The following is an 18,200-nucleotide window of genomic DNA, read 5'->3' on the forward strand; positions in this document are numbered from 1 at the left end:
ACCGGGGTGGGAGAGAGGGAGACCGGGGTGGGAGAGAGGGAGACGGGGGGAGAGAGAAACCGGGGTGGGAGAGAGGGAGACGGGGGGGAGAGAGAGGGAGACGGGGAGAGAGGAGGGAGACGGGGAGAAGGAGGAGGGAAAACAGACAGTGAAAGGCATATTCTATGTAGATTGGGGGAAGAGAAAGGGAGGATTGGGGGAAGAGAAAGGGAGGATTGGGGGAAGAGAAAGGGAGGACTGGGGGAAGAGAAAGGGAGGACTGGGGGAAGAGAAAGGGAGGATTGGGGGAAGAGAAAGGGAGGATTGGGGGAAGAGAAAGGGAGGATTGGGGGAAGAGAAAGGGAGGACTGGGGGAAGAGAAAGGGAGGATTGGGGGAAGAGAAAGGGAGGATTGGGGAAGAGAAAGGGAGGACTGGGGAAGAGAAAGGGAGGATTGGGGGAAGAGAAAGGGAGGATTGGGGGAAGAGAAAGGGAGGATTGGGGGAAGAGAAAGGGAGGATTGGGTGGAAGGCATTCAGGCATCCTGTCAAATCAGTTGAGGAGAGGGTGGAAGGCTTTGGGGCGTCCTCAGGTGAATTGAGACAGAGGAGAGTTGGAGAGGAGACAACTGTCCTCAGACAGGTGAGAGAGAGGAGCGGAGACAGACGGGTGTGTGTTTATTTGTGAGTGTTGACCAGCTCCTCCAGTTTGGCCTGATTGGACCCTGAGAACTCCTCCACCTGGAACACAACAACCAATCAAATCAGTTATTCAACAAATCAACAAATAAATTAACCAATCAATGAATCAAATCAGTTATTCAACAAATCAACCAATCAACAAATAAATGAATCAATCACCTAACCAATCAATGAATCGAATCAGTTATTCAACAAATCAACCAATCAATGAATCAAATCAGTTATTCAACAAATCAACCAATCAACAAATAAATGAATCAATCACCTAACCAATCAATGAATCAAATCACTTATTCAACAAATCAAACAACCAACAAATAAATGAATCAACCAATGAATCAACCAATGAATCAACCAATTGTATGTATAAGTAGAGTCAGCGATGCACGAAGTAAACAAACAATATGGGAATAATGGGGTCCGTTTCCACAACAAACGAAGAGATGTGAAGCGCCAGGAAACTTCTCTGCCGTTTCCTGTCCCGTAGTTCAACCTCATATCTCCGAGTCTCAGTTTCAATAGAGCTTCTTACAGCAGAATGTGTCACAACGTGGTTTAAGATTAGGAACTGCTGACTGCCACTTTAAGACTGCCAGCAGACTCCTCCTACCTTCTAGTTAAAATTAGGAACTGTCTCTTTAAGACTACCAGCAGACTCGTACCCTCTAGTTAAAATTAGGAACTGTCTCTTTAAGACTGCCAGCAGACTCCTCCTACCTTCTTCTAGTTAAAATTAGGAACTGTCTCTTTAAGACTACCAGCAGACTCCTCCTACCTTCTAGTTTAAATGAGGAACTGTCTCTTTAAGACTACCAGCAGACTCCTCCTACCTTCTAGTTTAAATGAGGAACTGTCTCTTTAAGACTACCAGCAGACTCCTCCTACCTTCTAGTTTAAATGAGGAACTGTCTCTTTAAGACTACCAGCAGACTCCTCCTACCTTCTAGTTTAAATGAGGAACTGTCTCTTTAAGACTACCAGCAGACTCCTCCTACCTTCTAGTTAAAATTAGGAACTGTCTCTTTAAGACTACCAGCAGACTCCTCCTACCTTCTAGTTAAAATGAGGAACTGTCTCTTTAAGACTACCAGCAGACTCCTCCTACCTTCTAGTTAAAATTAGGAACTGTCTCTTTAAGACTACCAGCAGACTCCTCCTACCTTCTAGTTAAAATTAGGAACTGTCTCTTTAAGACTACCAGCAGACTCCTCCTACCTTCTAGTTAAAATTAGGAACTGGCTCTTTAAGACTACCAGCAGACTCCTCCTACCTTCTAGTTTAAATTAGGAACTGTCTCTTTAAGACTACCAGCAGACTCCTCCTACCTTACTACCAGCAGACTCGTACCCTCTAGTTTAAATGAGGAACTGTCTCTTTAAGACTACCAGCAGACTCCTCCTACCTTCTAGTTTAAATTAGGAACTGTCTCTTTAAGACTACCAGCAGACTCCTCCTACCTTCTAGTTTAAATTAGGAACTGTCTCTTTAAGACTACCAGCAGACTCCTCCTACCTTCTAGTTTAAATGAGGAACTGTCTCTTTAAGACTACCAGCAGACTCCTCCTACCTTCTAGTTTAAATTAGGAACTGTCTCTTTAAGACTGCCAGCAGACTCCTCCTACCTTCTAGTTAAAATTAGGAACTGTCTCTTTAAGACTACCAGCAGACTCCTCCTACCTTCTAGTTTAAATGAGGAACTGTCTCTTTAAGACTACCAGCAGACTCCTCCTACCTTACTACCAGCAGACTCGTACCTTCTGGTTTAAATTAGGAACTGTCTCTTTAAGACTACCAGCAGACTCCTCCTACATTCTGGTTAAAATTAGGAACTGTCTCTTTAAGACTACCAGCAGACTCCTCCTACCTTACTACCAGCAGACTCCTCCTACCTTCTAGTTTGAATGAGGAACTGTCTCTTTAAGACTACCAGCAGACTCCTCCTACCTTCTAGTTTAAATTAGGAACTGTCTCTTTAAGACTACCAGCAGACTCCTCCTACCTTCTGGTTAAAATTAGGAACTGTCTCTTTAAGACTGCCAGCAGACTCCTCCTACCTTCTAGTTTAAATTAGGAACTGTCTCTTTAAGACTACCAGCAGACTCCTCCTACCTTCTAGTTTAAATTAGGAACTGTCTCTTTAAGACTACCAGCAGACTCCTCCTACCTTCTAGTTTAAATTAGGAACTGTCTCTTTAAGACTGCCAGCAGACTCCTCCTACCTTCTAGTTTAAATTAGGAACTGTCTCTTTAAGACTACCAGCAGACTCCTCCTACCTTCTAGTTTAAATTAGGAACTGTCTCTTTAAGACTACCAGCAGACTCCTCCTACCTTCTAGTTAAAATTAGGAACTGTCTCTTTAAGACTGCCAGCAGACTCCTCCTACCTTCTTCTAGTTAAAATTAGGAACTGTCTCTTTAAGACTACCAGCAGACTCCTCCTACCTTCTAGTTTAAATGAGGAACTGTCTCTTTAAGACTACCAGCAGACTCCTCCTACCTTCTAGTTTAAATGAGGAACTGTCTCTTTAAGACTACCAGCAGACTCCTCCTACCTTCTAGTTTAAATGAGGAACTGTCTCTTTAAGACTACCAGCAGACTCCTCCTACCTTCTAGTTTAAATGAGGAACTGTCTCTTTAAGACTACCAGCAGACTCCTCCTACCTTCTAGTTAAAATTAGGAACTGTCTCTTTAAGACTACCAGCAGACTCCTCCTACCTTCTAGTTAAAATGAGGAACTGTCTCTTTAAGACTACCAGCAGACTCCTCCTACCTTCTAGTTAAAATTAGGAACTGTCTCTTTAAGACTACCAGCAGACTCCTCCTACCTTCTAGTTAAAATTAGGAACTGTCTCTTTAAGACTACCAGCAGACTCCTCCTACCTTCTAGTTAAAATTAGGAACTGGCTCTTTAAGACTACCAGCAGACTCCTCCTACCTTCTAGTTTAAATTAGGAACTGTCTCTTTAAGACTACCAGCAGACTCCTCCTACCTTACTACCAGCAGACTCGTACCCTCTAGTTTAAATGAGGAACTGTCTCTTTAAGACTACCAGCAGACTCCTCCTACCTTCTAGTTTAAATTAGGAACTGTCTCTTTAAGACTACCAGCAGACTCCTCCTACCTTCTAGTTTAAATTAGGAACTGTCTCTTTAAGACTACCAGCAGACTCCTCCTACCTTCTAGTTTAAATGAGGAACTGTCTCTTTAAGACTACCAGCAGACTCCTCCTACCTTCTAGTTTAAATTAGGAACTGTCTCTTTAAGACTGCCAGCAGACTCCTCCTACCTTCTAGTTAAAATTAGGAACTGTCTCTTTAAGACTACCAGCAGACTCCTCCTACCTTCTAGTTTAAATGAGGAACTGTCTCTTTAAGACTACCAGCAGACTCCTCCTACCTTACTACCAGCAGACTCGTACCTTCTGGTTTAAATTAGGAACTGTCTCTTTAAGACTACCAGCAGACTCCTCCTACATTCTGGTTAAAATTAGGAACTGTCTCTTTAAGACTACCAGCAGACTCCTCCTACCTTACTACCAGCAGACTCCTCCTACCTTCTAGTTTGAATGAGGAACTGTCTCTTTAAGACTACCAGCAGACTCCTCCTACCTTCTAGTTTAAATTAGGAACTGTCTCTTTAAGACTACCAGCAGACTCCTCCTACCTTCTGGTTAAAATTAGGAACTGTCTCTTTAAGACTGCCAGCAGACTCCTCCTACCTTCTAGTTTAAATTAGGAACTGTCTCTTTAAGACTACCAGCAGACTCCTCCTACCTTCTAGTTTAAATTAGGAACTGTCTCTTTAAGACTACCAGCAGACTCCTCCTACCTTACTACCAGCAGACTCCTCCTACCTTCTAGTTTAAATGAGGAACTGTCTCTTTAAGACTACCAGCAGACTCCTCCTACCTTACTACCAGCAGACTCCTCCTACCTTCTAGTTTAAATTAGGAACTGTCTCTTTAAGACTACCGGCAGACTCCTCCTACCTTACTACCAGCAGACTCGTACCCTCTAGTTTAAATTAGGAACTGTCTCTTTAAGACTACCAGCAGACTCCTCCTACCTTCTAGTTTAAATTAGGAACTGTCTCTTTAAGACTACCAGCAGACTCCTCCTACCTTCTAGTTTAAATGAGGAACTGTCTCTTTAAGACTACCAGCAGACTCCTCCGACCTTCTAGTTTAAATGAGGAACTGTCTCTTTAAGACTACCAGCAGACTCCTCCGACCTTCTAGTTTATGTGAGGAACTGTCTCTTTAAGACTACCAGCAGACTCCTCCTACCTTCTTCTGGTTCTTGTAGAAGTGGAATGTTGGCATACACTTGATGTCACAGAAACTGGCCACATCCTGGAGAAAGGGAGGAGGGGGAGACGGAGGGGGAGGAGGGGGAGACAGAGAGGGAGGAGGGGGAGACAGAGAGGGAGGAGGGGGAGACAGAGAGGGAGGAGGGGGAGACAGAGACAAGGACAGAGAGGGAGGAGGGGGAGACAGAGACAAGGACAGAGAGGAAGGAGAGAGAGACAGAGAGGGAGGAGGGGGAGACAGAGAGGGAGGAGGGGGAGACAGAGAGGGAGGAGGGGGAGACAGAGGGAGGAGGGGGAGACAGAGGGAGGAGGGGGAGACAGAGGGAGGAGGGGGAGACAGAGGGAGGAGGGGGAGACAAGGACAGAGAGGGAGGAGAGAGAGAAACAGAATGAGAGAGAGGGACAGAGAGATAGAAGGAGAGTGAGGGAGGAGAGAGAAACAGAACGAGAGAGAGAGAGGGACAGAGAGATAGAAGGAGAGCGAGGGAGGAGAGAGAGAAACAGAACGAGAGAGAGGGACAGAGAGATAGAAGGAGAGTGAGGGAGGAGAGAGAAACAGAACGAGAGAGAGAGAGAGACAGAGAGATAGAAGGAGAGCGAGGGAGGAGAGAGAAACAGAACGAGAGAGAGAGAGGGACAGAGAGATAGAAGGAGAGCGAGGGAGGGAGGAGAGAGAGAAAGGAAAGGGCCAGAGAACCAAGAGCAACAGAGAAAAAGAGAAAGGACAGAGACAAGTTAGTTACATCAGACCAGTGTTGCTGTAAAGGCTGTGATTAAGGGCAGATGGCTGATCCCAGATCTGTTAATACTGTTGCTGTATGGATAAAGGCTGTGATTAAGGGCAGATGGCTGATCCCAGATCTGTTAATACTGTTGCTGTATGGATAAAGGCTGTGATCATGGGCAGATGGCTGATCCCAGATCTGTTAATACTGTTGCTGTATGGATAAAGGCTGTGATCATGGGCAGATGGCTGATCCCAGATCTGTTAATACTGTTGCTGTATGGATAAAGGTTGTGATCATGGGCAGATGGCTGATCCCAGATCTGTTAATACTGTTGCTGTATGGATAAAGGCTGTGATCAGATGGCTGATCCCAGATCTGTTGCTCACCGGTGCGTCGTCCACGTCAACCTTCAGGAAGACCACACTGATAATTCTCAGACAGACCCTGGAGAGAGAGAGAGACAGAGACAGAGAGAGACAGAGAGACACAGAGAGAGATACAGAGAGACAGAGAGAGAGACAGAGAGACAGAGAGACAGAGAGAGAGACAGAGAGACAGAGAGACACAGAGAGAGACAGAGAGAGAGAGAGACAGAGAGACACAGAGAGAGAGACAGAGAGACACAGAGAGAGACAGAGAGAGAGACAGAGAGACAGAGAGAGAGACAGAGAGACAGAGAGAGAGAGAGAGACAGAGAGATAGAGAGAGAGAGAGAGAGAGAGACAGAGAGAGAGAGAGAGACAGACAGACAGAGAGAGAGACAGAGACAGACAGAGGGAGACAGAGAGAGAGAGAGACAGACACAGAGGATGAGGATCGAGAGAAGAGGGGAGGAAGACCGGAGGACAGAGGATGAAGAGAAAAGAGGATTTAGAGAAGAAGAGGGAAATTAAGTCAGATCATTTTTACTCCACATCCCGTTCCTCCACATCCCATTCCAAAGAGGACCAACACTCCAACACCCAGTAGAAAGTGCAGTTAAGTATCTCCTATTTAAATACAAGGTGGATTAGGTCACCTTGAAGAAAGGAGCGATGCTCTGACAGGGGCCGCACCACGTGGCTGTGAAGTCCACCACCACCAGCTTATCTCCTGCCTCCTCCAGGGCCTTGTCGAAGCCCTCCTGGGAAACACACACACACACACACACACACACAGACACACACAGACACACACAGACACACACAGACACGCACACACAGACACGCACACACAGACACAGACACAGACACAGACACACACACACACACACACAGACACACACACACACTGTCAAAACACACCATAACTAGTATGGTACTTCAATACCTTTATTGCCAACAGATCTCTGAAAGTGTGTCGGGGTGTGTTTGTGTAATCACTGTTATAGTGGGTCTACTGGTTCTGTTATAGAGAGTCTGTTATAGCGGGTCTACTGGTTCTGTTATAGTGGGTCTACTGGTTCTGTTATAGAGAGTCTACTGGTTCTGTTATAGTGGGTCTACTGGTTCTGTTATAGTGGGTCTACTGGTTCGGTTCTAGAGGGTCTGCTGGTTCTGTTATAGAGGGTCTACTGGTTCTGTTATAGAGGGTCTACTGGTTCTGTTATAGTGGGTCTACTGGTTCTGTTATAGTGGGTCTACTGGTTCTGTTATAGAGGGTCTACTGGTTCTGTTATAGAGGGTCTACTGGTTCTGTTATAGCGGGTCTGTTATAGCGGGTCTACTGGTTCTGTTATAGCGGGTCTGTTATAGTGGGTCTACTGGTTCTGTTATAGAGGGTCCACTGGTTCTGTTATAGAGGGTCTGTTATAGCGGGTCTACAGCTTCTGTTATAGAGGGTCTACTGGTTCTGTTATAGCGGGTCTGTTATAGCGGGTCTACTGGTTCTGTTATAGCGGGTCTGTTATAGCGGGTCTACTCGGTCTGTTATAGCGGGTCTGTTATAGCGGGTCTGTTATAGCGGGTCTACTGGATCTGTTATAGCGGGTCTGTTATAGCGGGTCTGTTATAGCGGGTCTACTGGTTCTGTTATAGCGGGTCTGTTATAACGGGTCTACTGGGTCTGTTATAGCGGGTCTGTTATAACGGGTCTACTGGTTCTGTTATAGCGGGTCTGTTATAGCGGGTCTACTGGTTCTGTTATAGCAGGTCTGTTATAGCGGGTCTACTCGGTCTGTTATAGCGGGTCTGTTATAGCGGGTCTGTTATAGCGGGTCTACTGGTTCTGTTATAGTGGGTCTACTGGATCTGTTATAGCGGGTCTGTTATAGCGGGTCTGTTATAGCGGGTCTACTGGTTCTGTTATAGCGGGTCTGTTATAGCGGGTCTACTGGGTCTGTTATAGCGGGTCTGTTATAACGGGTCTACTGGTTCTGTTATAGCGGGTCTGTTATAGTGGGTCTTATAGCGGGTCTACTGGTTCTGTTATAGTGGGTCTGTTATAGCGGGTCTACTGGTTCTGTTATAGAGGGTCTGTTATAGCGGGTCTACTGGTTCTGTTATATCGGGTCTGTTATAGCGGGTCTACTGGGTCTGTTATAGAGGGTCTACAGGTTCTGTTATAGAGGGTCTGTCATAGTGGGTCTACTGGTTCTGTTATAGCGGGTCTGTTATAGTGGTTCTACAGGTTCTGTTATAGCGGGTCTACAGGTTCTGTTATAGCAGGTCTATTGGTTCTGTTATAGAGGGTCTGCTGGTTCTGTAATAGCGGGTCTACTGGTTCTGTTATAGAGGGTCTACTGGTTCTGTTATAGCGGGTCTGTTAAAGCGGGTCTACTCGGTCTGTTATAGCGGGTCTACTGGTTCTGTTATAGCGGGTCTGTTATAGCGGGTCTGTTATAGCGGGTCTACTGTCTCTGGTTGTTATACTAGGTAGAGTCAACATGTTAACAGCCATGTCTCTGGTTCTTATACTAGGTAGAGGAGAGAGTCAACATGTTAACAGTCATGTCTCTGGTTCTTATACTAGGTAGAGTCAACACGTTAACAGTCATGTCTCTGGTTCTTATACTAGGTAGAGTCAACACGTTAACAGTCATGTCCCTGGTTCTTATACTAGGTAGAGTCAACACGTTAACAGTCATGTCCCTGGTTCTTATACTAGGTAGAGGAGAGAGTCAACATGTTAACAGTCATGTCTCTGGTTCTTATACTAGGTAGAGGAGAGAGTCAACACGTTAACAGTCATGTCCCTGGTTCTTATACTAGGTAGAGGAGAGAGTCAACATGTTAACAGTCATGTCTCTGGTTCTTATACTAGGTAGAGGAGAGAGTCAACACGTTAACAGTCATGTCCCTGGTTCTTATACTAGGTAGAGGAGAGAGTCAACACGTTAACAGTCATGTCTCTGGTTCTTATACTAGGTAGAGTCAACATGTTAACAGTCATGTCTCTGGTTCTTATACTAGGTAGAGGAGAGAGTCAACATGTTAACAGTCATGTCTCTGGTTCTTATACTAGGTAGAGTCAACATGTTAACAGTCATGTCTCTGGTTCTTATACTAGGTAGAGTCAACACGTTAACAGTCATGTCTCTGGTTCTTATACTAGGTAGAGTCAACACGTTAACAGTCATGTCCCTGGTTCTTATACTAGGTAGAGTCAACACGTTAACAGTCATGTCCCTGGTTCTTATACTAGGTAGAGGAGAGAGTCAACATGTTAACAGTCATGTCTCTGGTTCTTATACTAGGTAGAGGAGAGAGTCAACACGTTAACAGTCCTGTCCCTGGTTCTTATACTAGGTAGAGGAGAGAGTCAACACGTTAACAGTCATGTCCCTGGTTCTTATACTAGGTAGAGGAGAGAGTCAACACGTTAACAGTCATGTCCCTGGTTCTTATACTAGGTAGAGGAGAGAGTCAACATGTTAACAGTCATGTCTCTGGTTCTTATACTAGGTAGAGGAGAGAGTCAACATGTTAACAGTCATGTCTCTGGTTCTTATACTAGGTAGAGGAGAGAGTCAACAAGTTAACAGTCATGTCTCTGGTTGTTATACTAGGTCGAGGAGAGAGTCAACATGTTAACAGTCATGTCTCTGGTTCTTATACTAGGTCGAGGAGAGAGTCAACATGTTAACAGTCATGTCTCTGGTTCTTATACTAGGTAGAGTCAACACGTTAACAGTCATGTCCCTGGTTCTTATACTAGGTAGAGGAGAGAGTCAACATGTTAACAGTCATGTCTCTGGTTCTTATACTAGGTAGAGGAGAGAGTCAACATGTTAACAGTCATGTCTCTGGTTCTTATACTAGGTAGAGGAGAGAGTCAACACGTTAACAGTCATGTCTCTGGTTCTTATACTAGGTAGAGTCAACATGTTAACAGTCATGTCTCTGGTTCTTATACTAGGTAGAGTCAACATGTTAACAGTCATCTCTCTGGTTCTTATACTAGGTAGAGGAGAGAGTCAACACGTTAACAGTCATGTCTCTGGTTCTTATACTAGGTAGAGTCAACATGTTAACAGTCATGTCTCTGGTTCTTATACTAGGTAGAGTCAACATGTTAACAGTCATGTCTCTGGTTCTTATACTAGGTAGAGTCAACACGTTAACCAGTCATGTCTCTGGTTCTTATACTAGGTAGAGGAGAGAGTCAACATGTTAACAGTCATGTCTCTGGTTCTTATACTAGGTAGAGGAGAGAGTCAACATGTTAACAGTCATGTCTCTGGTTCTTATACTAGGTAGAGGAGAGAGTCAACACGTTAACAGTCCTGTCTCTGGTTCTTATACTAGGTAGAGGAGAGAGTCAACATGTTAACAGTCATGTCTCTGGTTCTTATACTAGGTAGAGGAGAGAGTCAACACGTTAACAGTCATGTCTCTGGTTCTTATACTAGGTAGAGGAGAGAGTCAACACTTTAACAGTCATGTCTCTGGTTCTTATACTAGGTAGAGTCAACATGTTAACAGTCATGTCTCTGGTTCTTATACTAGGTAGAGTCAACACGTTAACAGTCCTGTCCCTGGTTCTTATACTAGGTAGAGGAGAGAGTCAACACGTTAACAGTCATGTCTCTGGTTCTTATACTAGGTAGAGTCAACACGTTAACAGTCATGTCCCTGGTTCTTATACTAGGTAGAGGAGAGAGTCAACACGTTAACAGTCATGTCCCTGGTTCTTATACTAGGTAGAGGAGAGAGTCAACACGTTAACAGTCATGTCTCTGGTTCTTATACTAGGTAGAGGAGAGAGTCAACATGTTAACAGTCATGTCTCTGGTTCTTATACTAGGTAGAGGAGAGAGTCAACATGTTAACAGTCATGTCTCTGGTTCTTATACTAGGTAGAGGAGAGAGTCAACATGTTAACAGTCATGTCTCTGGTTCTTATACTAGGTAGAGTCAACACGTTAACAGTCATGTCTCTGGTTCTTATACTAGGTAGAGGAGAGAGTCAACATGTTAACAGTCAGGTCCCTGGATCTTATACTAGGTAGAGGAGAGAGTCAACATGTTAACAGTCATGTCTCTGGTTCTTATACTAGGTAGAGGAGAGAGTCAACATGTTAACAGTCATGTCTCTGGTTCTTATACTAGGTAGAGGAGAGAGTCAACACGTTAACAGTCATGTCTCTGGTTCTTATACTAGGTAGAGGAGAGAGTCAACATGTTAACAGTCATGTCTCTGGTTCTTATACTAGGTAGAGGAGAGAGTCAACATGTTAACAGTCAGGTCCCTGGTTCTTATACTAGGTAGAGGAGAGAGTCAACACGTTAACAGTCATGTCTCTGGTTCTTATACTAGGTAGAGTCAACATGTTAACAGTCATGTCCCTGGTTCTTATACTAGGTAGAGGAGAGAGTCAACACGTTAACAGTCATGTCTCTGGTTCTTATACTAGGTAGAGTCAACATGTTAACAGCCATGTCTCTGGTTCTTATACTAGGTAGAGGAGAGAGTCAACACGTTAACAGTCATGTCTCTGGTTCTTATACTAGGTAGAGGAGAGAGTCAACATGTTAACAGTCATGTCTCTGGTTCTTATACTAGGTAGAGTCAACATGTTAACAGTCATGTCTCTGGTTCTTATACTAGGTAGAGGAGAGAGTCAACATGTTAACAGTCCTGTCTCTGGTTCTTATACTAGGTAGAGGAGAGAGTCAACATGTTAACAGTCATGTCTCTGGTTCTTATACTAGGTAGAGGAGAGAGTCAACACGTTAACAGTCATGTCCCTGGTTCTTATACTAGGTAGAGTCAACACGTTAACAGTCATGTCCCTGGTTCTTATACTAGGTAGAGGAGAGAGTCAACATGTTAACAGTCATGTCTCTGGTTCTTATACTAGATAGAGGAGAGAGTCAACATGTTAACAGTCATGTCTCTGGTTCTTATACTAGGTAGAGGAGAGAGTCAACATGTTAACAGTCATGTCTCTGGTTCTTATACTAGGTAGAGGAGAGAGTCAACATGTTAACAGCCATGTCTCTGGTTCTTATACTAGGTAGAGGAGAGAGTCAACACGTTAACAGTCATGTCTCTGGTTCTTATACTAGGTAGAGGAGAGAGTCAACATGTTAACAGTCAGGTCTCTGGTTCTTATACTAGGTAGAGGAGAGAGTCAACACGTTAACAGTCATGTCTCTGGTTCTTATACTAGGTAGAGGAGAGAGTCAACATGTTAACAGTCATGTCTCTGGTTCTTATACTAGGTAGAGGAGAGAGTCAACACGTTAACAGTCCTGTCTCTGGTTCTTATACTAGGTAGAGGAGAGAGTCAACATGTTAACAGTCATGTCTCTGGTTCTTATACTAGGTAGAGGAGAGAGTCAACATGTTAACAGTCATGTCTCTGGTTCTTATACTAGGTAGAGGAGAGAGTCAACACGTTAACTAGGTAGAGGAGAGAGTCAACACGTTAACAGTCATGTCTCTGGTTCTTATACTAGGTAGAGGAGAGAGTCAACACGTTAACAGCCATGTCTCTGGTTCTTATACTAGGTAGAGGAGAGTTAACAGTCATGTTAACAGTCATGTCTCTGGTTCTTATACTAGGTAGAGGAGAGAGTCAACACGTTAACAGTCATGTCTCTGGTTCTTATACTAGGTAGAGGAGAGAGTCAACACGTTAACAGTCCTGTCTCTGGTTCTTATACTAGGTAGAGGAGAGAGTCAACATGTTAACAGTCATGTCTCTGGTTCTTATACTAGGTAGAGGAGAGAGTCAACATGTTAACAGTCATGTCTCTGGTTCTTATACTAGGTAGAGGAGAGAGTCAACACGTTAACAGCCATGTCTCTGGTTCTTATACTAGGTAGAGTCAACATGTTAACAGCCATGTCTCTGGTTCTTATACTAGGTAGAGGAGAGAGTCAACATGTTAACAGTCATGTCTCTGGTTCTTATACTAGGTAGAGTCAACATGTTAACAGTCATGTCCCTGGTTCTTATACTAGGTAGAGGAGAGAGTCAACACGTTAACAGTCATGTCTCTGGTTCTTATACTAGGTAGAGTCAACATGTTAACAGCCATGTCTCTGGTTCTTATACTAGGTAGAGGAGAGAGTCAACACGTTAACAGTCATGTCTCTGGTTCTTATACTAGGTAGAGGAGAGAGTCAACATGTTAACAGTCATGTCTCTGGTTCTTATACTAGGTAGAGTCAACATGTTAACAGTCATGTCTCTGGTTCTTATACTAGGTAGAGGAGAGAGTCAACATGTTAACAGTCCTGTCTCTGGTTCTTATACTAGGTAGAGGAGAGAGTCAACATGTTAACAGTCATGTCTCTGGTTCTTATACTAGGTAGAGGAGAGAGTCAACACGTTAACAGTCATGTCCCTGGTTCTTATACTAGGTAGAGTCAACACGTTAACAGTCATGTCCCTGGTTCTTATACTAGGTAGAGGAGAGAGTCAACATGTTAACAGTCATGTCTCTGGTTCTTATACTAGATAGAGGAGAGAGTCAACATGTTAACAGTCATGTCTCTGGTTCTTATACTAGGTAGAGGAGAGAGTCAACATGTTAACAGTCATGTCTCTGGTTCTTATACTAGGTAGAGGAGAGAGTCAACATGTTAACAGCCATGTCTCTGGTTCTTATACTAGGTAGAGGAGAGAGTCAACACGTTAACAGTCATGTCTCTGGTTCTTATACTAGGTAGAGGAGAGAGTCAACATGTTAACAGTCAGGTCTCTGGTTCTTATACTAGGTAGAGGAGAGAGTCAACACGTTAACAGTCATGTCTCTGGTTCTTATACTAGGTAGAGGAGAGAGTCAACATGTTAACAGTCATGTCTCTGGTTCTTATACTAGGTAGAGGAGAGAGTCAACACGTTAACAGTCCTGTCTCTGGTTCTTATACTAGGTAGAGGAGAGAGTCAACATGTTAACAGTCATGTCTCTGGTTCTTATACTAGGTAGAGGAGAGAGTCAACATGTTAACAGTCATGTCTCTGGTTCTTATACTAGGTAGAGGAGAGAGTCAACACGTTAACTAGGTAGAGGAGAGAGTCAACACGTTAACAGTCATGTCTCTGGTTCTTATACTAGGTAGAGGAGAGAGTCAACACGTTAACAGCCATGTCTCTGGTTCTTATACTAGGTAGAGGAGAGTTAACAGTCATGTTAACAGTCATGTCTCTGGTTCTTATACTAGGTAGAGGAGAGAGTCAACACGTTAACAGTCATGTCTCTGGTTCTTATACTAGGTAGAGGAGAGAGTCAACACGTTAACAGTCCTGTCTCTGGTTCTTATACTAGGTAGAGGAGAGAGTCAACATGTTAACAGTCATGTCTCTGGTTCTTATACTAGGTAGAGGAGAGAGTCAACATGTTAACAGTCATGTCTCTGGTTCTTATACTAGGTAGAGGAGAGAGTCAACACGTTAACAGCCATGTCTCTGGTTCTTATACTAGGTAGAGTCAACATGTTAACAGCCATGTCTCTGGTTCTTATACTAGGTAGAGGAGAGAGTCAACATGTTAACAGTCATGTCTCTGGTTCTTATACTAGGTAGAGTCAACATGTTAACAGTCCTGTCTCTGGTTCTTATACTAGGTAGAGGAGAGAGTCAACACGTTAACAGCCATGTCTCTGGTTCTTATACTAGGTAGAGGAGAGAGTCAACATGTTAACAGTCATGTCTCTAGTTCTTATACTAGGTAGAGGAGAGAGTCAACACGTTAACAGTCATGTCTCTGGTTCTTATACTAGGTAGAGGAGAGAGTCAACACATTAACAGTCATGTCTCTGGTTCTTATACTAGGTAGAGGAGAGAGTCAACACGTTAACAGTCATGTCTCTGGTTCTTATACTAGGTAGAGGAGAGAGTCAACACGTTAACAGCCATGTCTCTGGTTCTTATACTAGGTAGAGGAGAGTTAACAGTCATGTTAACAGTCATGTCTCTGGTTCTTATACTAGGTAGAGGAGAGAGTCAACACGTTAACAGTCATGTCTCTGGTTCTTATACTAGGTAGAGGAGAGAGTCAACACGTTAACAGTCCTGTCTCTGGTTCTTATACTAGGTAGAGGAGAGAGTCAACATGTTAACAGTCATGTCTCTGGTTCTTATACTAGGTAGAGGAGAGAGTCAACATGTTAACAGTCATGTCTCTGGTTCTTATACTAGGTAGAGGAGAGAGTCAACACGTTAACAGCCATGTCTCTGGTTCTTATACTAGGTAGAGTCAACATGTTAACAGCCATGTCTCTGGTTCTTATACTAGGTAGAGGAGAGAGTCAACATGTTAACAGTCATGTCTCTGGTTCTTATACTAGGTAGAGTCAACATGTTAACAGTCCTGTCTCTGGTTCTTATACTAGGTAGAGGAGAGAGTCAACACGTTAACAGCCATGTCTCTGGTTCTTATACTAGGTAGAGGAGAGAGTCAACATGTTAACAGTCATGTCTCTAGTTCTTATACTAGGTAGAGGAGAGAGTCAACACGTTAACAGTCATGTCTCTGGTTCTTATACTAGGTAGAGGAGAGAGTCAACACATTAACAGTCATGTCTCTGGTTCTTATACTAGGTAGAGGAGAGAGTCAACACGTTAACAGTCATGTCTCTGGTTCTTATACTAGGTAGAGGAGAGAGTCAACACGTTAACAGTCATGTCTCTGGTTCTTATACTAGGTAGAGGAGAGAGTCAACACGTTAACAGTCATGTCTCTGGTTCTTATACTGGGTAGAGGAGAGAGTCAACACGTTAACCAGTCATGTCTCTGGTTCTTATACTAGGTAGAGGAGAGAGTCAACACGTTAACAGTCATGTCTCTGGTTCTTATACTAGGTAGAGGAGAGAGTCAACATGTTAACAGTCATGTCTCTGGTTCTTATACTAGGTAGAGGAGAGAGTCAACATGTTAACAGTCATGTCTCTGGTTCTTATACTAGGTAGAGGAGAGAGTCAACATGTTAACAGTCATGTCTCTGGTTCTTATACTAGGTAGAGGAGAGAGTCAACATGTTAACAGTCATGTCTCTGGTTCTTATACTAGGTAGAGTCAACATGTTAACAGTCATGTCTCTGGTTCTTATACTAGGTAGAGTCAACACGTTAACAGTCATGTCTCTGGTTCTTATACTAGGTAGAGGAGAGAGTCAACACGTTAACAGTCATGTCTCTGGTTCTTATACTAGGTAGAGGAGAGAGTCAACATGTTAACAGTCATGTCTCTGGTTCTTATACTAGGTAGAGGAGAGAGTCAACATGTTAACAGTCATGTCTCTGGTTCTTATACTAGGTAGAGGAGAGAGTCAACATGTTAACAGTCATGTCTCTGGTTCTTATACTAGGTAGAGTCAACACGTTAACAGTCATGTCCCTGGTTCTTATACTAGGTAGAGGAGAGAGTCAACATGTTAACAGTCATGTCTCTGGTTCTTATACTAGGTAGAGTCAACATGTTAACAGTCATGTCTCTGGTTCTTATACTAGGTAGAGTCAACACGTTAACAGTCATGTCTCTGGTTCTTATACTAGGTAGAGGAGAGAGTCAACATGTTAACAGTCATGTCTCTGGTTCTTATACTAGGTAGAGTCAACACGTTAACAGTCATCTCTCTGGTTCTTATTCTAGGTAGAGGAGAGAGTCAACACGTTAACAGTCAGGTCCCTGGTTCTTATACTAGGTAGAGTCAACACGTTAACAGTCATGTCTCTGGTTCTTATACTAGGTAGAGTCAACATGTTAACAGTCATCTCTCTGGTTCTTATTCTAGGTAGAGGAGAGAGTCAACACGTTAACAGTCAGGTCCCTGGTTCTTATACTAGGTAGAGTCAACACGTTAACAGTCATGTCTCTGGTTCTTATACTAGGTAGAGTCAACATGTTAACAGTCATCTCTCTGGTTCTTATTCTAGGTAGAGGAGAGAGTCAACATGTTAACAGTCCTGTCCCTGGTTCTTATACTAGGTAGAGGAGAGAGTCAACATGTTAACAGTCATGTCTCTGGTTCTTATACTAGGTAGAGGAGAGAGTCAACATGTTAACAGTCATGTCTCTGGTTCTTATACTAGGTAGAGTCAACATGTTAACAGTCATGTCCCTGGTTCTTATACTAGGTAGAGGAGAGAGTCAACACGTTAACAGTCAGGTCCCTGGTTCTTATACTAGGTAGAGGAGAGAGTCAACATGTTAACAGTCATGTCTCTGGTTCTTATACTAGGTAGAGTCAACACGTTAACAGTCAGGTCCCTGGTTCTTATACTAGGTCGAGGAATTGTATTTTATTTCAACCTTTATTTAAACTAGGCAAGTCAGTTAAGAACAAATTCTTATTTACAATGACGCCCCCCCCCCCCCCCCGTGCCAAACCAGGACGACGCTGGGCCATTTGCGCGCCACCCTAGGGGACACCCAATCACAGCCGTGATGTGATGTGATGCGGCCTGGATGTGTGATATTAAAGACCAATGTGAAGGGAGGCCGAGTGACAGAAACCAACAGATTGATCGGTACGAACGAAGGTCACGAGGAACTGAAAGCCTGTCAGTGAAAGCTGAAGGGGTTTTTGCCTCAACAGAAAGGATTCCTTAGCTTTCAAATGTTCAAGAGAATTTGTCCCATAACGCACTGCAGCGTTTTAAATGCTAAAGAATGGGACGTGTAGCTGCTCAGTGGAAAGGAAATGACAAGACGTGCCAAGTGTGGAGGAACACGTGGTTACAGTGAATGAGGAAGCATGGGAAGGTTAAGTGCTGTAATTGTGGGGGAAGAACACAATGCAGTATTTGGTGGATGCCAGGTACAGAGAGAGGCTTGAGAGGCTCAGAGGGACTCAGAGAGGCTAGAGGGACTCAGAGAGGATAGAGGGACTCAGAGAGGATAGAGGGACTCAGAGAGGATAGAGAGGATAGAGGGACTCAGAGAGGATAGAGGGACTCAGAGAGGATAGAGAGGCTCAGAGAGGATAGAGAGGCTCAGAGAGGATAGAGAGGCTCAGAGATGATAGAGAGGCTCAGATATATATAATCATGAATTACGGTGGCGCAGAGGTCTAAGGCTCTGCATCTCAGTGCTAGAGGCGTCACTAC

The 18,200-nt window shown here is 43.8% G+C and overlaps 1 protein-coding gene across 1 annotated transcript in view; it reads right to left on the reverse strand.

The window, feature by feature from the left end:
* Positions 1 to 512: 512 nt before the first annotated feature.
* Positions 513 to 18,200, reverse strand: part of LOC118936858 (thioredoxin) — a 28,959-nt gene continuing 11,271 nt past the window's right edge. Inside the window, 5 exon segments of the mRNA XM_090188328.1 lie at positions 513 to 719; positions 4,969 to 5,034; positions 6,106 to 6,145; positions 6,147 to 6,163; positions 6,738 to 6,842. Coding sequence (XP_090044454.1) covers positions 657 to 719; positions 4,969 to 5,034; positions 6,106 to 6,145; positions 6,147 to 6,163; positions 6,738 to 6,842 — 291 coding nt within the window. The 3' untranslated portion in view covers positions 513 to 656.

This window comes from Oncorhynchus mykiss, chromosome 10, assembly GCF_057628025.1.
Source record: "Oncorhynchus mykiss isolate SJ-2025 chromosome 10, ASM5762802v1, whole genome shotgun sequence".
In the NCBI taxonomy this organism is placed as follows: domain Eukaryota; kingdom Metazoa; phylum Chordata; class Actinopteri; order Salmoniformes; family Salmonidae; genus Oncorhynchus; species Oncorhynchus mykiss.